The sequence below is a fragment of the Solanum pennellii genome, chromosome 3 (assembly GCF_001406875.1).
Source record: "Solanum pennellii chromosome 3, SPENNV200".
In the NCBI taxonomy this organism is placed as follows: Eukaryota; Viridiplantae; Streptophyta; class Magnoliopsida; order Solanales; family Solanaceae; genus Solanum; species Solanum pennellii.
The window spans coordinates 28,289,229-28,314,329 of NC_028639.1; the positions used below are offsets into that span (position 1 = coordinate 28,289,229).

Here is a 25,101-nt window from a genome sequence, read left to right on the forward strand (position 1 = left end):
CGGTTATTAGTAGCTCCCATAGTTCAGTCAGACTCTCTGCATTGACCATTTATCAGTGTATTCAGTATCAGTTTCAGCATGTTATAAATTGGTCATTGCATCCAGTTAGCTCAGAAATCAGCACATCACGTTCAGATTATTATACTTGTTTTTGTGCTTGTTCAGTTATGTTTTATTTCAGCTTTACTCTATCCTACATGCTCAGTACCTTTCAAGTAATGACGCATACGTGCGCTACATCTTCTCGTGATGTAGGTTTAGGTTCTCAGCATCCAGATCACGCATAGATCGATTTCCCGATCTCCAGTTCAGCAGATTTAATGGTGAGTCCTCATTCTCCGAGGACAACAGTCATGAGTTTCATTTCAGTCTTTAGTCATTTAGTTTCAGTATTTGCTAGATTTAGCTGAGGCTGTCCCAGTATTTCTAGTCTAGTTTAAAGGCTATTTTCAGACATAGTTAGATTCAGCTTAGTATTGAGTTAATATTTCTTTTGTATTAAACTCATTGTTTTCAAATATCTCAGTTATAGAATATGGGTATTCCCCATCTTTTCATTTTAAGTATGCTTTAGCTTTCGCAACAGTTTATTATCTTTAGTATGCTCATGATCATGCCAGCAGGGTTAGCTTGAGATCACTTGTGGTCCTAGGTTCCGTGTCCGCGTCTCTGGGGTAGCTCGGGGCGTGACACGACTGCAATTGCTGCTTTGAGATTCATAAACGAAATTGATTGTCCAACAACAATTCCATCGCTTTTGTAACTTTCATATTGCACTTCGCTGACCCAAATTCCTGAATGCCTCAGTAAAATTGATATTCATCATGTAGCAGAAAAAAAAACAGAAATTTATTTGAATTTCTCGTTTTCTCAATGGATGTTCATAACCTTTTCGTCAATGTAGATGATATAATTTTGAAAATTTGATATTTGTAACGTGTTACTCAATTACCTATTAAGATATGGAGTATTTAGGATCAGTTAGCCGTAATTTAAGCTAACTGACACAACATAATTAATTATTATATTTTTCCCTTTTTTAGCTCAACAGTTATTTATTTACTGTGTATCATTTACTATTTATCAGATGGTAGCCATGTATCACACGTCGACCTTTTAAGGGATTTTCTGTAAAATGTAAATTAGTTGGGATAGATTGTAATTCTTATCTTACACTATAGGATTCCTTTAATTTTTACTTGTTTTATTGTTAGTATCAAAATAATCAGTTGTTTGATTTGAAAAATTATTTGACTCATTACTACAAGTCATAAATTATCTGTAAAGGTTAATAAAGAGTCGAGCTCAGAAAAATGGACAAAATTCATACTAAGAGGGTCGTTATATGAGGGGGAGGGGGAGGGATTACATTCCATTAATAAGGAACAATACGATAGCAGGACTTTTTTTAAAGGTAGTATGATTTAATATAATCGTAGAAGATATCACAACAAAAAATTCCTAAAAATAATATTTTAATATTATCTATGCATCGCATCGGTACGTACAACAGTGATGACATATAAATAGAAACTGAGGGAGTATTTAGGAATGACAGTGAGGCGGGGCGAGGTGAAACATTATCACATTGTCACCCACATTTACCCGGCCCCATCTTCACACCCTCCGCCCCGCCCCACCTGACATAAGTTTTTATGTTTTTTCTTCTTTTTTTATTCCATTTTATAACACTGTGTCACTAATTAATAAATTTAAATAGATTACAAACCCTACATTATAATATTTTATAGATAATTAATAGGATTAATTTCTTTTTTAGCTAATTTGACTAACTTAACTTTAGTGATAGAGCTTGTTGTTGATGTAATAACTTTCTTTGAAAACAAAAAATTTGGAATCGAATAAACTTGACCCATTTTTATAGAAAGAAAAAATGATTACATAGTACTAGTATCTATTACAACAAAATTAGTAATAGGACCAAAAACATAATGTATTAAGAAAATAATTTGTTAAACCCGTAACCCGTTTTGGAAAAAATTTCAAAAGTTTATTTTTGAACTCTCTCCGCCCTGCACGTAGACTGCTAATAGGACAGATCCGCCCCGCTTGAGGTGAGCTCTATTGCCATTTTATTTTCAGTTATTTTTATTAATAAAATTTTGGTGAAGGGTGGAGAAAATGTCGCACCCTTTTCTGTCAAATTGAAAAATTGAATCTCTCTCTCTTTCTCCCTCTTCCCTCCCCCTCTCCCTCTCCCTCTCCCTCTCTCTAACCTGGGCTCTCTTTGAATTCGAGTTCAAACATCAATGGAAACCCTACTAACTGAGTCTGTGCAAAACAGCCTCGGCCATTTTATGTACCACAACGCCATTTTCATGTGTGAACGACTCTGTGCCGAGTTCCCCTCTGAGGTACTCCACCCTTTTTTTTTTGTTTTCACTTCATCAGTCTTTGTAAACATATGTATTACTCAATTTATGGTTTATAGAGATTTTAGGTTGTGTTCTTGGACTTCACTTTTTTGTTTCTTGTTGCCCTTAGTGGAATTTGACTCAAGAATGTAAGGGTTTAACGCATTTGTGTTGAAATCTCTTAAGTTGTTCAATTCTATAATGCGCAGACAAATATGCAGCTTTTAGCTGGCTGCTACCTGCACAACCAACAGGCTTATGCTGCATATCATCTTCTCAAGGGTATGACTGCATTTTTGTGTTGCAATATCTCTTTTTTTCCTCCCTATTATCTTCCGATTATGCTCATAATCATCCCTTTTTTAAATTTTTATATGAAGGGACAAGTATGGCTCAATCCCGCTACTTGTTTGCACTATCATGCTTTCACATGGGTCTTCTCACTGAAGCTGAGACAGCACTTTGCCCTCCTAATGAGCCAACTGCAGAGGTAGAGTCGTAAAACCATCCTTCCAAATATCTATCCACTTTGCAGATTTTATGGTATTCTCATCTCCACTTCGTGTTACCCATTGACATTCTTCTTTAATTTATATAAGCTAATTGGTTCTTGTGTAGGTTCCAAATGGTGCAGCTGGGCATTACCTTCTTGGTCTTATTTACAGGTTCATATTTTATATATTATTTATTTAAGAGAAATATTAACTTCTAGCCTTGCTTCTTCATTCTGAAATTGGTTTGATCTATCTGAATAATGAAGCTAATGCTTTACTATGACAATGAATTTTGGTTGTTTTCTAGTTATAAGCATCAAATTGTTAGTGCACATGAAAGATACTTCGTGCTGATAAAGGTCACTATCCTGTATTTGCTATTTTATATGATGGATGAGAATGTAATGGAATAGAACTGTCATCTATTCCTTTTACTTTAAAGTAAATAATAGCATAGACGCTGCATCATCAGATGCTTGAACTATCGCCAAACTTTATTAATTTTAAAACTTGATCCTTCTATGCTTATGTGCAAATTATTCTTGTATTGAACTGTGTATGATGGAGAAGAATGGTAGCATAGACTCAACATCATTTTCTTTTTCTTTTAAGTCAATAATTTTATGGAAACTGCACCATGAAGTATTTGAACAATGCCAAACTTTATTTACTTAAAAGATATTGATTCTTCTATTCTTATGTGAAAATTAACATTTCATTGAAGTGCAGAAAGTGTTGTATGAATTAATATGATTCTTTCATTATTTTTTCTTGAACATCTTTTTGGCTAAATACCTAGATAGCACCTTAAAATTTGCACTTTTTGGAAGATAAACATTTTAAACTTCTCTAGTATCCATCTAGACACTTTTACTTGACTGAAGTGTGTCCTGTGAACACTTGTATTTTTAAGACCAAGTGCATGAGATTCACTTGGCAATGACATGTAGTGAACCAATTACTAAGTGGTCTAGCTAGAAAGCTAGTGTTGCACCGGAAGCATATTTCGATGATCGAATAAAATTAAAAACTGATAGAGATGTAGGCTCAAAATGTTTTAGCGACCTCAACGAAAAAAAATTCCAAAAGGAACTGATCAGGTGGAGATTGTGTTGTGGGCATCCAACGAAAGTGAGACAATTCGACCTCTTTGATAAAAAAAGAACCCCAGTGATGCGAGGTAGATGACTCACCTCATCATGGAGATTTCAAGAAGAAGAAAAAGCTTCTTTGTATTTCTTAGTGAATATACAATCCATGAGAATGAGTACTTATACAATGAATCCTAAGACTAAATTAGGAAAGACTATCACATAATCGATTCCTAGGCAATTACAATCAATTATATTAAATTCCAAATTATTCTACGCCTATAATTAAGCTATCAGTATCAATCAACACTTTATCTTGGACCTTTCTGTAAAATAGTTTGTTTCGCCGGCGGAACATCTTTCTGATCAAGCTCATCACAGAAATTGGACACAACCTTTCTTCCTTCATTTAAATTTGGAAGTCTGTTTTTAAGTTCGAAATACAACAATTTTAATATTTTTATTGCTCTCTCTACACGAAAATATGAAGTGTGTTTTGCTTTTGGTGTTTCCTAGTCTGGAGCTTTGTCGGAAGCCATCAGAAATGATGATGCCGACGCAATCTGCAGAACATTAAGTTCACGACCTTCTAGATTTCTTCTTAGGGAAATGGAACTATGTAATTTGTTTCATTCAGATGCTTGCCGGAATGGGAAAGAGATGGGTTGAAATATTGGGTGTTTTTTCCAGATAATTTTTGGAAAAAGGAAGAAGGGAAAATATACTTGTATTCAAACAATACATTTGGAACAAGTTCAAGTGTCTAATCATTCTGTAACTTTATAAGGCTATCTTACAAAAGGTGTCATGTTAAAGGGGCTCCCCTATCTATGTATTTGGCCATTCTTTTTTTGTTTGAATTTCAGTGTTTGGGACTTGGTCATTATAGTTGAGGAGCATGTTTTTTCACCACAATGCATTCATGTTTTGCCAAAAAAAACCAAACTGGACATTGACATTTTGATGCCCTTGATCTTTGTAGGAGAATAATCTCTACTGCCTTGTAACCACTTTTTTTGTTGGATACATTAGTGTAGCAGATATGCATCTCAGATCATCTAAGAGCGTGGCAGACCTCATAACCCCCTCTTTTTAAGATGATAATTCCTTTTTCACTTTTTCCTTTAAAAACTTTAAGAAGCTTGCCCTCAATTTTTTTTGTGGATTTTATATTATTGATAAGTTATTCCCTAAGGTTGAGTATATTTTTCTGTTTCTTTTTTGCCTTAACCTTTTGTTAATCAACAATTGATGGAGCTTAAGAAGAGTTGCGATGGTGATGTATCTTCTCTTGTAAAAAGCCTGGATTGCACTCCTCCAAGGTACTAATGAACTGGATAGTTATTTCAGGTATACAGATAGAAGAAATAGTTCCATCCAGCATTTCAACCAGGCATTGTTATTGGATCCATTGCTATGGGCTGCATATGAGGAGTTGTGTATACTAGGTTTGTGCCAGAGTAATTTGAGCAAACATTTAAGGTCTATTGCAATATTTTGCTGTGTTTTCATTTGTTATTGCGACAACATTAATAATCAATTTTGTCCCCAAAACAATAGTAACACAATGTTGGAAGCTGACTTGTAGACCAGATATCTGGTATTTAAATGGACAAAGGTAGACGGTTGGACCAATCAGCCCCCGAGCTTTGAAACCAGAGAGTAGACTTCTCAGTTATAAAAACTACTTCAATAATCAAACTACTTCAGTAATCAATTTTATTAACTTTGTGACTACCAGTAGAACTTTCTTTAAATTTCGTAAGCTAGAATTTCTTATACAATTTGTAACTGGATTGCAGAATTTAAGTAGGTTTTAAGCCTCAAGTGCTAAAAAACACTTTGTTAGTGTTGGAGCTGAATTTATGGACAAGTACATCTGTTTGGATAGAAGTGCTGAAACTGACAATAAGGTGTTGATAAAACATTTTGTTTTGTTAAAATGTTTGAGATAACCTTGAGCTATTACTAATCGGTTAACAGCAGACCACTCTACCACTGAGCTACAGTAAAATGAGTTGTAGTTACAGTGAAAAGCACTTTACAAGTGTTGGAGTTGAATTTATGAATAAGCACATACATGTTTGGATAGTAGTGCAGAAACTGAAAATAAGGTGTTGATAAACACTTTGTTCTGTTAAAATGTTTGATTTATCCTTAAAGCTATCAACACTGAAATGTGTTTGTAGTTAACAATCTTTTTACAACAACAAACCTAGTGTAATTCCACTAGTGGGATCTAGGGAAGGTTAAGTAAAATTTACGTAGTCGTACCCCCTCCTTTTTGGGATAGGTAGACTGTTTCTGATTGACCCTCAATGATCCTCCTCCTTTGTCGGGGGTAAGGCAGTTCCCCATAGTATAGCCCCAAGGCAGAAAGACCATCAAAATCATGGGATATGGTGTTAGATGCATGATCCAAATATGTTATAATTATCAAAGAATGTGTGAAGACATTACCTCAATGTTTCTCCTTGATCCTCAATATTTTTCACCTTTTCCCCACAGGCTATGCTCTCAAGATCTTTAAAAATAGTTGTTTGCACTAGATTTTCTTTTATAACACAGATCAATTTGGTATTTTATAATTGTTGCATCTAAAAAATCTGCCCTCATATATTCACTTTTTTTTGCACCCGGTATTTTATAATTGTTGCATCTAAAAAATCTGCCCTCATATATTCACTTTTTTTGAACCGTAACATATCAAATGGACTCATAATTGGACGAAACCACTTTCTATGAGACACAAATAATGAATGGATCCAACCATAAAGTTAAATTATGATTTGGACCACATATTGGTTGTACTAAGGGCCTGTTTGGAAGGATACCCTGGTAATTGGATTTGGTGTAACTGATATAATTACACTTAATTGGTTGGACATGTAATTACTTGGTCAGCCGGTAATTGGTGTAATTGGCAGGGTAATTACACTCTACAATTCACAGGCAGAGGCTGTGAATTGCTGGTAATTACATGGTTTAGTTACCAGCTTACTTTTTAATTTCTTTTTTTTTTATTATTTCTATTTTTATTTTTTATTTTAATCTTTTTACTTTTATTATTTTAAGTTATTTTATCATTATTATTATTATTCTAAAAGTTTATTTTTTATTTTATATTTTAATATTCATTATCTTATTGTTCTCAACCTTGCTTTACGTGATTTTATGCAATTTCGATCATCTATTTCTTTATGTCATGCTTATTTTATCATTAGCATAATTTTATTGGTATTCTAATTTTTTAAATTAAAATATAATTTATTGTTAAGTAAGGTTATAGACTTACGGTTTTTTTTAAAATAAAAATTAATCATATGTTTTATGCTATGTTGAATTTGCTATAAGAGTACTCTTTTTAATTTTTTGCTTTGAATTTATAACTTGTGCTATATTTTGAGTTTCATTTGTTTTAGTAATATTGAATTTACATTGCACATCATTTTTCTATTAGACTTGATAGATTATCTTTTCGTCAAACTTTTAGTAATTTATGGGAATTTATAGATTAATCTTTTCATCAGACACACATTTCAAGATGTTCGTAGAAACTTCATACTTCTTTAGTTTTTATAATCATTTCAATTGAATATATTAATTTGAAAAGATATAAATCAATTATTTTTTCATAATATTAGTTAGAGAATATATGTTTATTAATTAATATAATTTCAAAAAAGAATATATATCTTAAATATTTAATGTAATGTCATTTATAAAGTTCTTATTTGTCTAGTATAAATTTGAAATAATTAATTTTTATTTTTAAAATTTAATATAATTTTATGATTGCAATTATTCATCCAAACAAAACATGTGTGATTACACTGTGACATCCAAATAGGATTGTGTAATCACAATGTAATTACACTATGACAACCAAACAGGTAATAGTGTAATTACTATGCTAGTAATAACTACCCTAGTAATTACACCAGTTCCAATTACTAGGTGGCTTTCCAAATAGACCCTAAATGAGGGGTTGGATTCTTTAATTGTTTCTAAAAATGCTATTTATGCAAAATCTGTTCTAGTTGAACCATCTTAGAGTCTAACTAAATTTTCTAGCCAAGTCCCTAATAGTTATCCTGAGCTAACTTGTAGATCCTCTTATGTGAAATATATGAGAATATTATTGAATTGTGTATCTATGTTACAAAGAGATCTTAGTTATAGACACTACAATACAATCCTTTATCGAGTAGGATACTATATGCTCCCTTAGTCCCATTTTATGGAGGTAATTTGACTCGGGATAGAGTTTTAAGAAAGAAAGAGACTTTTAGAATTTGTGGTCCAAAATGAATGATAGAAATTTGTGTGGCTGTAGCCTGTAAATAATCATTTGTAACTTAAGATAAAAGTGTTCATTTTTTAAGTACGGTTGTATTTGTCTATTCTTATCGAATACTCCCCTCAAGCTAGTGCATACAAATCATATGCACTTTGCTTGTTAGAGATGTAACTAATATGGGGATCGGACAGGGACCCGATAAAGATATCTCCAAGTTGATCATTCGACTTCACAAATTTTGTAACAATATATATCTATAGAGTAGCTTTTCTTTGACGAAATGACAATCGATCTCAATACGCTTACACCTCTCATGAAATCCACTTCTAGTCATGTCAAACTCCTAAATTACTATGCTCAACTTCCCATGCCAAGCTTAAGAAGATCGTTCCAGACTATAGAGTGACTTGCGCAATCGACATATTGGGCTACTAAACTCTCCATAAGCAGCAAATCCAAGTGGTCGCTCCATATAGACTACTTCATCCAGATCACAGTGAAAAAAGTACCATTGTAATCCACCCCAAATATTTGAGTATAACCTTTTGGCAAAAGTGAATCTAAAGCAAAGAGAAAATGCTAGAAAACTCATCTCTTAGATTTTGCACAACATTGACAAAAGTTGAAACTACGCAAATAGATCTGAGTCACCCTAAAGATGCACGATGCTAGCAAATCGGTTAAGAGAAAGTAGTCACCAGAATGATACAGGATGTTATGCAAATTAGGTATGAGAAAGTAGTCATCGAAAAGATGAGACAGTGCTATATAAATTAAATATGAAAAAGTAGTCACGAAAAAGATGGCATGATGCTACACAAATTAAATATGAATAAGTAGTCACTAGAAAGATGACACGATGCTACACAAAAGAAAGTAGCAACCGAGATGACACATAGTGCTACAAAAATCAGATGTGAGAAAGTAGTTACTCGGAAGATGGCATGGTGCTATACAAAATTAGATATAAGAAAGTAGTCATCAAAATGATGGCACGGTGCTACACAGATCAGATATGAGAAAGTAGTCATCAGAAAGATGACACGATGCTACACTAACACAGATAGATATGGGGTTGACACAAAACTCTAGAAAGTCGCTGGGCATTGACGCTTATGACCTCAGTGCTTTAGTTTTGTTCCCTTGAATATGGGGTTCATACGTATATCATTGGCCCTACTTTTGTGAAAATAACCAATTACCAGACATGCAACATATATGGGTCATAGGTGCCCGCTGGCAGCAGAAGTTTTTTTTTTCTTTTCTACCAAGATCATAGAAGCTCCGATACTATGTAAAAATGTCACCTGCGCCTAACTCAACCTATAAAGCTAGCCTATGAGGGGATGTTTGTCCAACTTCATATCAGGAAACCAATTTCTCATCCCTTTGCTGATGTGAGACTTCGTAACACTCCCATGCAGCCTCAACTGGAGCTTGAGCACTTATGAATGGGGGGGCCCAACGTCGGTGAACAACAATTGGGATGAGTTGTACTCGGATACCTTGTGAGAAATATATGAAAATAATATTATTGAATTGTGTATTTGTATTATTACATAGAGACCTTATTCATAGACATTACAATTCAATCATTTACCAAGTAGGATACTATATACTATTCCTATTTTTACTCTAAGTAGGATTTGTATATACCTATTCCTATTCTAAACTCTACAAATGACCTTCATGAAAGGAAGGCAAATTATTTACAAACTACTTGATAGGCAACATTCACAAACTTTTCTCCAAAGTGCTAACAGAAAGGCTGGAAAATGTGATGGCTAAATTGGTACTCTTAACAGACGACCTTCATTAAAGGGAAATCATGTATGCTGGCGTAGTAGCCAATGAAGCAATAGACTCAAGTTGAAGCAAAAGGAATTAGGTATTTTGTGTAAGCTAGACATGGAGAAAGCATATGATCATGTTAATTGAGGATATCTTATGGACCTAATGGAGAGGATGGGTTTTGGACAGAAATAAATTCACTTGATTGAATAATGCATATTAAAACTGTGTTTCTCATGTCTTATGAATAGCCCAGAGGCGTGTCTTTTTAGAGCACAAAGGGTCTCAAGACAAAGGATGGTTAAAACAACAAAATCTGAAAGGATGGCTAAAAGGTTCTGATGTTGCTAGAGCGGGTAGATACAGCGTAGAGATAACCCATCATCAATATGCTGATGATACACTCATATTTTGTGATGCTGAAGAAGAGCAACTTAATTTTTTTTATGGTGATTCTAGAGCTATTTGAAGGAACATCTGACTTGCATATTAATCGGAGGAGTTTCTTGTATCCCATAAATGTAGTGCCAAATATGGAGATGTTGAATGCAATGTTAAGTTGTGAAATTGGTGCCTTACCTTCCATGTACTTGGGAATGCCTTTGGGAACTAAATCTACGTCCAGTAAAATATGGAATATTGTGATTGAGAAGTGTGAATAAATGGCATGGAAGACTCAATATCTATCTCTTGGAGTAGATTGACTCTTTACAAATTTTGTCCTTGATGCCCTTCCGACTTATATGATGCATGTGTTTACAATTCCCACAGGAATTATGAATAGGTTGGATAAAATCAGGAGGAACTTTCTCTGGGAAGAAAATAAAGAAAGAAATGGGTGCCACTTGGTAAAGTGGAGACACTATTAGCCAGAAAGCGATATGAAAGATTGAGAATCAAGAATTTGAAAATACAAAGCAAGGCCAAGGCAGTTGAAATGAAATGAGATACCCGTCAGAGAGAACAAATTGTGACAGATTGACCGGTGCTATGTCAGAATTCTCATTCTTCATTGATGAAATGGAGATGGTTGATCCTCCATTATGTGGAGGCTCTTTCACCTGGAGAAAGGGAGAAATAAAATTGACAGATTTCTATTGTGCAGAGTGGGGAGATAGTTTTACACAGATAATTCAAAACAGTTTCCCCAAAATTGCTTCAGATCATAATCCTATTGTGTTGTCCTGTGGAGATGATGGGTGGAAAAAGTCTTACTTTAAATTTGAAGCATGGTGGTTTGAGGTGGAGGGGATTCAAAGAGAAGGTGAAAGATTGGTGGGAGTCTTTTGGTGTGACTGGCAGACCAGGTTATATTTTGGCTGAAAAGTTGAAATGTTGAAAGTTAAGCTTAAGGAGTGGAGCAAAAATAATAAGGGGAACTGGAGACAAAGGAGGGAAGATATTCTCAATCAAATTTCTAACTGGGAAACAATTCAGGAACAGAGGCCCCTCACAGATGAGAAACTGCTGCAAAGGACACATCTGGGCATGGAATTTGAAGATGTGGCAAGGAAGGAAGAATTAGCTTGGAAGCAAATATCAAGAATCCTATGGTTAAAACAAGGTGACAAGAACACACGATTTTTCAACAGAATTGCAACCTCTCATAAAAGATATAATTGGAAGTAGATGGAGTTGTTAGTTAGGACCAAGCTGTGATCAAAGAGGCTGTGCATAATTTCTATAAAAACCTATACAAAGAGGGAAAGCTGAGTCGAGACTGCAGGATGCTACAATGATCACTGAAGAAAAAAAAAGTATGGCTCCGAGACCTTTTGAGGAAGAAGAGATAAGGGTATGTTTGGACTTATCTGCAAAGGAGAAAACCCCAGGTCCTGATGGATAGCCGATGGTATTTTTCTAGACTTTTTGGGCCATATTGAAGGAAGACATCACCAATACAATTCAAAATTTTCATTCTAATCAGATTTTTGAGAAGAGTTTTAATACAAACTTTATTGCTTTAATCCCAAAGAAACCTAGAGCATCAGAGTTGAAGGATTTTACGCCAATCAGCATGGTGGGGGGAGTCTACAAGATCATTGCTAGATTGTTGGTTGAAAGGCTAAAAAAGGTGGTGGCAAAATTGATCAACAAACATCAAATGGCTTTTATAAATGGGAGGTAAATCATGGATGCAATACTCATTGCTAGTGAATGCATTGACTCAAGAATGAAGGGAGGAGCCCTTGCTCTAATGTGCAAATTGGATATTTAGAAAGCCCATGACCATGTGTATTGGTCTTTCCTTCTAAACACTCTCAGACAAATGGGATTTGGCAGCAAATGGATAAAGTGCATTGAGGTGTGTATAAAAACAGTGAAGTTTTCTGTTCTTGTGAATGGGAACCCGTGGTTTTTTCGAATCAGAAAAAGTGCTGAGACAAGGTGATCCTCTTTCCCCTTTCTTGTTCATTTTGGTGATGGAAGGCTTTGATAGTATGATGAGGATTGCAACTCCAAACGGATAGATTAAAGGCTTTCAGGTCGGAGATAGAGTGGGGGAAGAAAAAGAAGTGTGTCATCTTCTCTATGCGGATGATGCTATCATCTTTTGTGAACCTACAGCTGAACAGATTAGCTACATTAGAGTGATTTTGGTTTGTTTGAAGCAGTTTTAGGGTCGAAGGGAAAAAGTAGTCTCTTTCTGGTAAATGAGGTCCCTCAGATTCAGCAACTAGCAAATATATTGGGAGGCAAAAGGGAGCATTTGCCTACCATATACCTGTGCATGCCCCTAGGTAGCAAACACAAAACAATGGAGATATGGAATGGCATTCTGGTGAAAACAGAGAAGGAACTTGCTAGATGGAAGGTAAAATACTTATCCCTAGGGGGTAGATTGATCCTCATAAACTCCGTTCTGGACTCTTTACCAACCTATGTGATGTCCTTGTTTCCAATCCCAGCAAAGGTGGTGAAAAAACTAGACAAACTTAGAAGGAGCTTCCTATGGAAAAGCATAAGGAGGGAAAGGGTTATAACTTACTCAACTGGAAGAATGTTCTTCTTAGCAAAGAAAGGGGGGGTTTAGGGATCAGAATTTGAGGCTGCAAAATGGAAGTCTTTTGATGAAAAGGCTATGGAGATACACCGAGGAAGATGCAGCTCTCTGGAAGGAGGTTATTGTAGCAAAATATGGAGAATTAAATCCCTGGTGTACAAGAATCACCTCCGAACCATATGGGGTCGGGGTACGGAGGACAATCAGGAACCTATGGCCACAAATGGAAAAAAATATGTATATTAAGGTGGGTAATGGAAACAAAAATAAAATTTGGAACGATGGTTCGATAGACCAAACCTCTCTCAGAGAACTTTTTCCAGATTTGTTTCTAATCTATGAGAACCCTGATGCTAGAGTGAGCGATTGTTGGACAATATAGGGATGGGACATATCTTTAAGAAGACTACTTAATGACTAGGAGGTGGAGAGGGTGGCGCACCGGAAAAACTAGCTGGAATGATTATAACTACAACAACAACAACAACAAACAATGATTATAACTACAACAGCAACAACAGACAAGAGACAAGATCCTGTGGAAACATAGCAAGGATAGAGACTTCTCAGTCCACAATGCCTACAAAAGAGGATTAATGGGGATGACGGGGGGCCTGGAACTACTTTTGGAAGTGTGACATTCATACAAAAGTAAAGTGTTTCACCTGGTTAGTGATAAAGAGAGCATGTTTAACAGTAGAAGTTCTACAAAAGAAAGGCAGACAACTGGTTTCTAGGTTTTTTGTGCAACTTGACAGGAGAAACAAATAACCGTTTCTTCCTACATAGTAGTAAGTTTACTACTCAAATTTGGAACTTGTTTCTCAACATCACAAGCATGAACTGGCATTGTCCAGATTATACATCAGATCTGTTGAGCTATTGGATTAGGAGGGGAGGCAGTAAGAGTCAAAAGAGATGGTGGAAGCTAATACCATCACTGGCATTGTCCAGATTATACATCAGATCTGTTGAGCTATGGATTAGGAGGGGAGGCAGTAAGAGTCAAAAGAGATGGTGGAAGCTAATACCATCATGTGTATGGTGGTCAGTCTGGAAAGAAAGAAATGGAAGATGTTTTGAAGATAGATCCAATTCCATCCACAAAGTTTAAATGGAATTGTATAGTATCTCTACTTTTTTTTTTTGGTGTAAACAACTTTGTATAGATGATATAGACCAGATTATAGATTTGATAGGAAATCTGTAATTGTTCCTTTTTGGAGGTAGCCATTATACCCTTAATGCTGAAGAATTCAACCTTACCAGTTTCACAAAAAAACGAAAGTACAATAATGAGAATCAACTTTTGTGGGGGAAAGAGGAGGAAGATAATACTACACCTTATGGAGATTTGTGTCAGAAAAGGAGAAGCCTATGATATCCACCAGAACATTATGGAATGAACTCATGCCCAACGCCAAGATTAAAGTGTAAAATGGGAAAAAAGACCGACTTCTAGAAGGATGATTGTCATGAGATAGGCTACATGGAATAACTCTTCCCACACGTCACTTTCTAGCCCTACATTAACAAAGGACTATAGCAGCCCATTGAACGCCTCAAGAATGGAGCTTAACTTTCAGAAATAGCTAAATCATTAGGAAATCCAAAGGGTGTCTGGTATCTTCCGAACAATTGAATTGTTCAGTGATTTGAGGCAGGACAAGATGTTTTATGGTGGCAAGGAAGTAATGAGATCTTTCAAGGTGAAATTGTTTATAATAGGTTGAATCACCCAACTCAGCAAGCAATCATTTGGTCCTGTAATTGCACCTTGTAAACTGAAATACCACATAAAGTGGCTTGTTTTGTATGGTTGCTAGCTAAGGAAGCACTACTGGCTCAAGACAACTTGTTCTAGATGTTTCTTTTGTGGTGATAGTGCAGACAGAGTTAATCATCTATTTCTTCATTGCTAGATCATAAGATAGCTGTGGAGACTGTTCTTAAATCTCAAAGGCATATTATGACTATGTCCGTAGTACTTCAGAGCTGGGAGGAAGCAGGTCTGCGGACTGCATGCTAAGAACAGAAGTAGATGGAGAATTGTTTCTACAAGCATTTGGTGGGCAGTATGGAATGAGAGGAACTCTAGGTGTTTTGAGAACATTGTAAATACTGAATTTTATGCGGAGGATCAAACTGAATTGCATTTTGATCTTATGTTTTTGGTTTTATCAGTTACAGATCAAATTGAATTGTATTTTGATCTTATGTTTTTGGTGTAATCAGTTATACTAAAATGATACTGTCTATTATTGATGTTTTAGGTTCACCATAGGAATAAGATTAGTAGAATTTCCAAAAATGGTTTCAGTACAACCCATGAATTGTTTTGCTCATGATGAAATATATACACATTTACCAGTTTCCGAAATTAAATAAAATAGCTATCCTGAGCTACGAGAAGTCTCGGAACATGATTTGGATTTGTAAAACTAAAAACGGTCAGGTCAACACATTGGGATTGTGTAGATTCCATTGTTTTATTTTAGAAAGGTTTTACTATTTGATATAATCATAATGAAATCATGAGAGATTTTGTTTTCAAAGACAGAAACATATACTTCATCTTTAAAAGTAATTGGAAACAAATGTTGTATTTTCAGCTAATTGTTATACTTTGTAATATTTTCTGCCTAATTTTGGGATATTTCTCTTGTTTGCCCGGATTGTGAACTTAGGTGGTTTTGGAGAACTTAGCTATATAGAAAACGAACTTGACTGGTGTTTTGTCCTTGAAAACTTAGCATAAATTTCCATTGACTTAACAATGACTGAACATACATTTACTTTTTTTCCAAATAATATTTCGGGTTATTTTCTACTTCATGAAGGTTATATTGATTGCCATTGTTATTTAGTTATGATTTTATATTTTGCATCCTTACTGTTGGGTGACATACCAGGTGCTGCAGAAGAAGCAGCTGCAGTTTTTGGCGAAGCATCTTTACTTTGCATTCAAAAACAACACATAGACCAAGGGAACCAATCTCAAAATTTACAAGCATCCGCTGATGATCAGAATGTAGCTTCTAAGAATATTGTCTCAGACGACATCAGCCCTAGGCAATCAAAACATACACACAGCAATAATCTTCGAGAAATTTCTGGAAATTATAATGGAGCAGCTGCTATCCAGAATTTAGGTGGGGTTTCTACTAACATGTCATTCTACAACACTCCCTCGCCAATGGCATCACAGGTAATTTGATACCGACTTGTAAAACAGTTTTTGTTGTAAGCCCTTAATTGATTTTAAACCATAGCCAATTATTTTCACTTGAAGAGTATCATAGTAGAACTTTAAAATGGTTACACCTTAATCAGAATTCTCACTTTTTGATACTTTATAATAGTCATGTCTGAACCTTCTAACTTGACCTCTTTCTGGTACGTCCTTTTATACATGAAGATACCTTAGCGTGCCACAACCAGGATAACAACTTCTCCTTTTGTTAACCCTAGAGATAGCTGCTATTTACTCAACAAATCAGGTGATTGTCTTACTTTTTAAGATTATGCTGCTGCTCATCGGTTGCATTCTATCTGCAATCAAAAATCTGGTCTCTAGTTAACCAGTATTTGTTCCAATTGGATCTCACCCGAATCGCCCCATCTATATTTTTCTCTACATTGTTTATATAATGCGGTTATTAGGCTTACATCCATAGTTGTTAGTTTGTCTGTTCAATGACATTTTATCTTTTGTCTTTTATATATGGGAAATAGGAACTCTTTTCTTCTGGTGCTAACGTAAAAAGGGTCATTGGTTGTTACTTGCTATCACTGTATGCATTGCAGTGAAGATGCTTAATTTTTATTATTCTTTAAAGATTGCATAACTTTTTCCCCTTGAACTCTAATGATGTAGAATTAGACATAGACAAATTTATATATATATATATATATATATATATTAGAGCAGGGCCCATCTCACCCGATATTGGGGTTCCCAAGAATCAAAATTGTCCACGCACCAGATGCTAAGCACTGGGCGTGAGGTGGGGTGTCAAAGAATGATAAAAGTCCACATCGGTGGTTAATGAGATGGTTGGACTCCTTATAAGGCTTGGGCAATCCTCCTCCCTCTGAGCTAGCTTTTGGGGTGTGAGTTAGGCCTAAGACCTAATTTCACAATTGTATTACCGATGTAGCACAAAGGTTGTACCCAAGTACACCACCAAAAGTTCAAAAACCAAGAGAAGTCCGTAATCTTCTATTGCAAGCTATCTATGCACTGTCATAAGGTTTCCACATCATTTACCAAATCCATCCTAATCCTACTAGAACAAAATATTACAGTCAGATTTGATCTTTAGAGTATTGTTAGCTTGACCAGCAAAAACTCTTCTATTCCTTGCCTTCCATATGCACCACCAAAACATGCTGTAATTGTATTCCATTTAGTTTTCAAAGGCCCAATAAGTCTGAGGTTGATCTTGGCATTACTCAGTTCATGTCCAAATACTGTAAAACATCTGCCATATTTGTTGTGCTATTGGACAATGCAAGAATATATGATTGATTATCTCTGTTGTTATTACATATATACCATTTGCTACATAACTGGTATCCCCTCCTCTGCAGATTATCCTGAGTGAGACATGCTTCTCTAGATTGTCCTTTGTACCAAGCAATACACCATTACCATTCTAAAATAAATGGTGACAATGTATTTGTTAGTTAGATCATAGTTTCTTAGATTGAGGAAGAGGGTAGCAATCAGAGAATTTGACTCTAATTTAAAGCAGATTGCAAGTTTTGAAGAGGACAGAAAATATCTAATTTATTGTCAATCCGATGGAGCCTAAAATGTCTTCTCCGGTTTAGAACATAGTTGGTGACTTTCTAATGATATCTGTATAGTTTCACAGAGCTATGTTCTTGTTAATTGAAGTGAAATTAATAGCCTTTTTAGCCTAGCTTCTAAAATGAGTTTATTTTGAGAAGTGCTTTTCTAAAAAGTACTTTTGTTGAGAACCAGTTTGTGACTTTGCTTTATGAGAAGCAGTTTGTGTTTGACCATGTTTTTAATAAGTTCTTCTAAGTGTATTTTCTCAAAAGTGCTTTTCAATAAAGCACTTTGGGAGAAAAGCTATCTTTTTAAACTGCTGCTACTCCCCGAAACACTTATTTTCACCTCATTGCTTGGTTAAACAACTCATTTTTTAAACATACACACTTTTTTAAAAACAAGAAGAAGCACTTTTGGCCCTCCCAAAAGCTTGGCTAAACAATATGTAAAGGTGACAAAATCTTCTATATTAAAGAATCAACTGACATTCTTATATGCACTTTGGCAACACTAGAATTTCTTTTTGATTTTTCGAAAGATTGTAAAATACAATTTCTTTGCAGTTGTCAGGAGTGGTTCCACCTCCAGTTTGTAGAAATTTTCAGCAAAATGGAACTAATGCATCTGTGGCTGGTGCTGATAACTCTCCACGATCAACTGTCAATTCAACCATTCAGGCCCCTCGGAGAAAGTTTGTTGATGAAGGGAAGTTAAGAAAGGTCTGCAGTACTATAATACATAGGTTTCAGTCATCTAGTCTATTATAATATTAAGTTCTTCTTTCTCTGTATAATCTCTGCAGGATTGTTAGCTTTTTTATAGAAACTTCCCACTGAAGTAATGTCGTACTTCCTCATATTCCATTTTAAGTATGTCTATCAATCAGGATGCCTTTATATGATTCTTCACAAAGTGAAACAGCTTTTATTCTAAGTTTTTCGTGATAAAAAAAGTTTCACAAAATGATCTCATAACAATTTGAGTGTTAGTTTTCTCTTTTGTTGAAATTTGGAAGTGAGCTTTTAGTGTGTGAAGCTTTTGGTCCAAGCCTGCTGTCCTTACCAGTTTTCACCTGTAGAAGTCAGTTGTTAGAGGCTAGGCTCTTATTTTGTCTTATTTGACCTCTTTTGGTTAAAAACGAGAATGTTTTTACAAACTTTTAGCTTGTTGAACTATGGTATTGATTTTGTTCATCTCCTTTATTTTGTGCATTTGTTCAGTTTTAACTTTTAATCTCTAAACTTCCCTATACATTTCTGGTGCTTTATATGGTGGATTTTCATTGTCTCCACTACCCCTTTTTTGGGTCTGAGTCCACTATCTCTTGTCTTTCCAGATATCTGGGAGGTTATTTTCTGATTCTGGCCCTCGACGAAATTCAAGGCTTTCGGGAGAATCTACTGGAAACACAAATTCAAATGTATCTGCAGCTTCTGGAAATGGAACCATTCATTCTTCCAAATATTATGGTAGTTCGAAGCTGAGCTCAATGACTTTACGTTCCATGACAAGTCGAAAGACACAATCTTGGGAAAATCATGGTGAAGGTGATTGATATTTTTGCCTTTTCTCTTGATAATTCTGTTGTCCATTGTATTTTTAACCTAGGCGTTGTCACCTTTTTAGAATAGACTCATCATAAATATTTTATGTGAATCCTAAGGTTTGGTCACACAATTGCTTGAAATGAAGTATAATTACAAAGAAGTGTTGACTTTTGACTGTAGCCAGTCAACATTAATGCGTGAAACAAAACGGAGTGTCAGGCAACTTTTTTCTTCCTTCCCCCCCTCTCTATGCAGAAGTGATAGTGCACTTGAACAGCAGTTGGGTGGTCATATGCTGACATCCAGGCCTGCATGGAGCTAAATTTGTATATTAGTCTGCTACAGAAAAAGAAGTCGGGTGTGGTTTTTTCTGGAAACTTTCTATTATCTAATAAGGACACATCATCTGAAGATATTTTTACTAAACTTAAGGGAGGCACGAAACTCCGACTGTGCTCCAAATGGATTGCTTTTGTGTTATATGTGATATTTCTGAAAATCTAACAAAATTTTGTTGTTGTTATATTGGAGTCACTTTCATGATCCCCTAAATTCGAATAGACTTGTGTACACTTTTTTTATTTAGTGGTTCCGTCACAAACTTCAGGAGATAGTTTTTCTCCCTCTATTTTTTTGACTTTTTTCTTACCTCTTTTATTATTCGTCAAAGTTGAAACTTTACTTCTGTAGTTCCCGAGTTCTGGTTAACTACAATTTGGATGTGTGGGATCACAATTGATTAATGCATTAATCATTTGAAAGAATTCGAGAGTACAGATAAATTGTTTTTTTCATCTGAAATTACTGCTATCAACCAAAGGAAAAATGAAGAAAGCTGAACACCAACAGCTATGTTCGTATGGAATTTCTTGTGTTTGTGCATTGTTGCTACCTAAGAAAAACATCTACCTTTGAGATGTGTTTTTATTCGTAACTGTGTTAGGTCTGCATCTCAGGGACTCGCAATGACATTTCTGATGATTCTCGGCTAAATATGACTGTGTCACACCCTTCTGGTGATGCTAGACCTCTTGAACAAGAAGGGCCCGGAACTTCTGCTTCGGGGGTTAATGTAAGCAGCACATCTATCCTCTCAGGTGCTTCAGATATATTGTCCCTTTTCAGGATTCTTGGGGAAGGCTATAGACTTTCTTGTTTATATAGATGTCAGGTATTACATTTTGATTCTGAATGGATAAATTTCAGCATTTATTTGATGCTCTGCATTGATTTGGTTGAAATATGATGCTTTACGGTGGAACAGGATGCACTGGATGTTTATAACAAACTACCACACAAACATTATCACACTGGATGGGTTCTTTCTCAGGTAAAGGTTCTGTCTTTCTTGATCACTTTTTCTCCAGTCCTTTTGGAGGCAATGTATGTACTTTTATATTTCCTCCGTTCAAAGTCCTGTTAATCTTAAGTTTTCTCTTTATGCTTGTTTAGGGAATCAAAGGAGATATTCATTCTTGTCCTTTACTGTTTATTTGCTCGTCTCTAATTGAAATTGCTTCCAGTATGTAGGTTCCTTCAAACTTAGCCGGACATGCTCATTTTTTTTTTTGTGGTTAATTTCTAACTTGATCTTCATGATGTATAAGTTCCATGTTTAGACTAGTTACATAGTTATGGATACGTACTAGAAATATCGATTAGATAGCTTTATTCGAGTACACAACAAGAATATTAAGTGGCCTGGAATAGATATGCATGTCTTCTTTATATTCATTGATTGTCAGAGAGCACTATTTTCCAAGAGTGGTCTTCTAGGATCTTTATTCTACCGTGTGAGGTGCTGAAGTAAGTCCTCTGAATAGGACAATGAACTGTCATTTGGACAGTCTAGATTATTGATCATGATTCAAGGCACTGCATCGCATGGTCCGGAGAATATCTACTTTTGCTAGTATAATTTTTAGGACCATTTTGTACTATGTTTGACGGTCTTTAGCCCTTTCTACTTGTGGTGGGGCACGGGCTTCTTTCTTTTTACATATCCCTTGACTTAATCGGCTCTTCTCTTGGTATCTCTTGGCCTAACTTGCTCTTTAGTTTTCTTGGTATCTGTTGCTTATCAAATATAAAAGGTTCTCTTGGTATCTGTCTACTGTGGCATGTCATGAGCAAATTAAAATGCCAGATTTATCTGTCTATATGTGGCATCTGATGTGCGTATTTGAATGCCAGATTGGAAGGGCATACTTCGAAATGGTTGATTACCAAGAAGCAGATCATGCATTTGGCCTTGCTCGTCTGGCCTCACCTTATAGTTTAGAAGGAATGGACGTGTACTCGACAGTGTTGTTTGTGAGTCTTCTTTGCTCTTTAAGTGGTTCAATCAGAACATGTATGCTTTGCTGTGAGGAAATATTAATTGCCTTTAATTTTACCATCTCTTTGGGTGGTGGGGTGGTGATGCCCGACGGGTTTGATGAAACTTTATTTGATCCTTGTTGCGTCAACATTACTATTATTTGCTTATATTCTATGATCATTATTACTATTATTTAATAACAATATTTTTTTTGTTCCGGTATTTTTGTTGCTTCCGGTTATTGTTCACTAATTAAAATTATTTCTTGAAAGCATATTTTTTCAACCTTTGGTAGTTAGGAAACTGGTTATATATGGTTATCCTAGTAGTTCTTATGTCCCAAAAGGGTCCCAATGTTTATGTCCTCTCTGCCTTTTTTTCTTTCCTGACAAACTATTTGATTTCAATTTTAGCATCTCAAGGAGGATATGAAGTTGAGTTATTTGGCGCAGGAGCTGGTATCAACTGATAGATTAGCTCCTCAATCTTGGTAAGTCCTGCAAAATCCGAAGATAATATTGTCTGATATAGATATTTCTGGAGCTGTTTATTTCTTTTGTCCAGATATGTGTGGTTATTTGGGCTTATTTGTAACATCTTATCAAGTATTAATTTATTTACTCATGAATGGCTGAGAATCATTGATCAGTCCTTCGCCATGTTTGCTGTTTTTGACCCTTGATCAAGTTGTTAACAATGTGACTCCTTATGTTTCTGATTATTCTTAACCTGCTAGACGCATTATGTTGATTTAACAATTGGAATTACAACTTCTGTCTGAAAATCCTGACTTCTGTGTTTGCACTCGAGGTGTAGATAAATAATCGAGAAGTTTTACCCAATGGCTTGATTTGTTCCTTTAAAAAATAAGATTTATGTAAGGATTGTTAAAAACTGCTATTCTTTGCTACTTGTACTAGTAGAGAAAATGCCTCAATAAAGTGGAATATGAAGGGAGACCTTTTCATTCTAGCCTGGAATTTAATCTCCAGAGTGCATGTTGAAACATAACGTTTGATATTACTATGAGGCTATCATCTGCTAAATTACATGCATCCACACATTTAAAGTTGGATATAAGTTCTGTTTGTGGCGCTCTTGTGCCTAGTAAGGCTTTGATCTTTCAAGGCGCCAAACAGTGTTTCTTGCTGTTGCAAATAGTAGTTGGAGCTAAGCAGGAAAACCAATATCATCTGTTCTCTTCATTATACCATAGTTTTAATACTTTATCGATGGTATAACAGGTGTGCTATGGGGAATTGCTATAGTCTACAGAAAGACCATGAAACTGCTCTTAAAAATTTCCAACGAGCTGTACAACTAAATCCTAGATTTGCCTACGGGCACACCCTTTGTGGTCATGAGTACGTCCCATTCCTCCCCTTTCTCAATCATTCCCTTTATTGGTCAAACGTGAGCGTGGAATATCTTTTTTTGTTGATTGTAGAGAGGTGTATTGTCAGTTTCTTTATAAGCTTGCCTTGCTGTCTATTTTTCCAGATACGTTGCTTTAGAAGATTTTGAAAATGCTATTAAGAGCTACCAGAGTGCACTTCGTGTGGATGCCAGGCATTACAATGCCTGGTATGGGCTTGGAATGATCTATCTCCGACAGGAGAAGTTTGAATTTTCAGAGCATCACTTTCGAATGGCTTTGGGTATAAATCCACAGTCTTCTGTTATCATGTCATATCTAGGCACTGCATTACACGCTCTGAAGGTGTAGTAGTTTCCTTTTCTGATTTTTATGCTGAAACATGATCTTGCCCTTAATTTAGACTCTAATCTTCATCTTATGGATGGACAGAAAAATGAGGAGGCATTGGAAGTGATGGAGCTGGCTATAGTAGCAGACAAGAAAAACCCCCTTCCAATGTATCAGAAGGCTAACATCCTTGTGAGCACGGAAAGTTTTGATGCCGCTTTAGAAGTCTTAGAGGAACTCAAAGAGCATGCTCCTCGTGAGAGCAGTGTCTATGCTTTGATGGGTAGGATATATAAGAGGCGTAATATGTACGACAAAGCCATGCTTCATTTTGGAGTAGCATTAGATTTAAAACCATCTGCAACTGATGTTGCAACCATTAAGGTAATTGCCCATTTGCCCACAGATGCACTTAATGTGTGTATATACTGGTAATTTTTTTCAGCATGTCGAGCATTATGGTTTCTTTTCTTCTTTCGGCCTTTTTCTTATTCTATCATAGTTCTATTTCTTACTTGATACCAGAAAGAAAATAGTTTCAGACATCTACCGGAATCACCTTCGATGTTGTCTTTTAGTGCTGGAAACTTTGTGATATCTTGCCTTCTTTTTTCGTGGTCTTATTCTTTCGTTCTTTACCCCTTTGTTTCTGAATTATAGTAATGCTTGTCTACTGAAGAGATTATCACAAGACTGATTCAAATTATATAAGCTGATGTTTGTCCTTCCCACTGTTTCCACATATTCTATCAGGCTGCCATTGAAAAGCTGCATGTACCAGATGAGATGGAAGATGAATTATAACATATCTGAATGAACTGGAAAAATGAGAAGATGAGGCTGTAAATTATCCAGCTCAAAATATACAACTACTTGAAGTTGTTGTATACTTGTCCTTTGGAGAAAGCTCCATGTACAAACAAGTCACTGAGAAAACATGTTCCTTTGATGTAAATCTTTTGCAGCTCGAAAGGATTTCATGGTTTGTTCGTCTCACACCTGAGTGTGAGAACATTGTATACCAAAAGAGGTTTATGCTGAACGTACACTTTTCATTGATCTGTGATTGGCGGTGTTGGAACCCCCAGGACTTTTTTCTCAGATCTGATGATAATCACTGCTATCATTGTACATAAATTTGAAATGATGTTTTAAAGGTGTGTAGTGTTATTACTTGGGTTTAATCATCTATGAATGATAATATGAGTAGTTGTAGTAGGGCAGTTGGAGCCTTTTGCTTTCATCGAATTATTTGAGAGCAACTTTGATTGTACGTCAGTTTTGGACAAAAATTGGCAAATAACCACTTCTAACACCTGTTTGAAACATTAGTGCTGCTGTTTATTACTTACTCTGTTTCAATTTATGTGTGTGGTTAATTTGATGAGCTAATAGAAACAAAAACTTGGTTTAAAATGAGTCACATGTTGGTGGTTGTAAAAGAAAAATGGATTTTTTAAAGTTAATTTGTTATTAAAAATAGAATTGTCATTATTTTTTATAAAGATAAAAAAAAAAGTGAGTTATATAAATTGGAATATCGAGGATAATAGGAGACAACCTATAAGTAAGCGAAACACTTACATTTTTTTTGAGAGAGCAAAATAAAGGGAACTATTGCTATTATGTTATGTATATTAATATAAAACATAAAGGATAATAGTTAAAAAGTA

The 25,101-nt window shown here is 35.4% G+C and overlaps 1 protein-coding gene across 2 annotated transcripts; it reads left to right on the forward strand.

Annotated features, from left to right (window-relative positions):
* Positions 1-2,115: 2,115 nt before the first annotated feature.
* On the forward strand, positions 2,116-24,772 carry LOC107015337 (cell division cycle protein 27 homolog B). Of its 2 annotated transcripts, none has more exons than XM_027915784.1 (16): positions 2,116-2,375; positions 2,585-2,657; positions 2,756-2,865; positions 2,994-3,040; positions 5,302-5,408; positions 15,968-16,263; positions 18,420-18,575; positions 19,193-19,403; positions 20,360-20,574; positions 20,668-20,733; positions 21,597-21,716; positions 22,137-22,213; positions 22,968-23,087; positions 23,224-23,443; positions 23,531-23,812; positions 24,182-24,772. In XM_027915784.1, the coding sequence occupies exons 1-16, from the start codon at positions 2,271-2,273 to the stop codon at positions 24,230-24,232; spliced, it is 2,256 nt and encodes a 751-aa protein (XP_027771585.1). In that variant the 5' UTR covers positions 2,116-2,270; the 3' UTR covers positions 24,233-24,772. The 2 variants fall into 2 exon arrangements, with proteins under 2 accessions (XP_027771585.1, XP_015071065.1); XM_015215579.2 differs by having other exon boundaries at positions 2,132-2,375; positions 5,311-5,408; positions 24,182-24,258.
* The last annotated feature ends 329 nt before the right edge of the window (positions 24,773-25,101 follow it).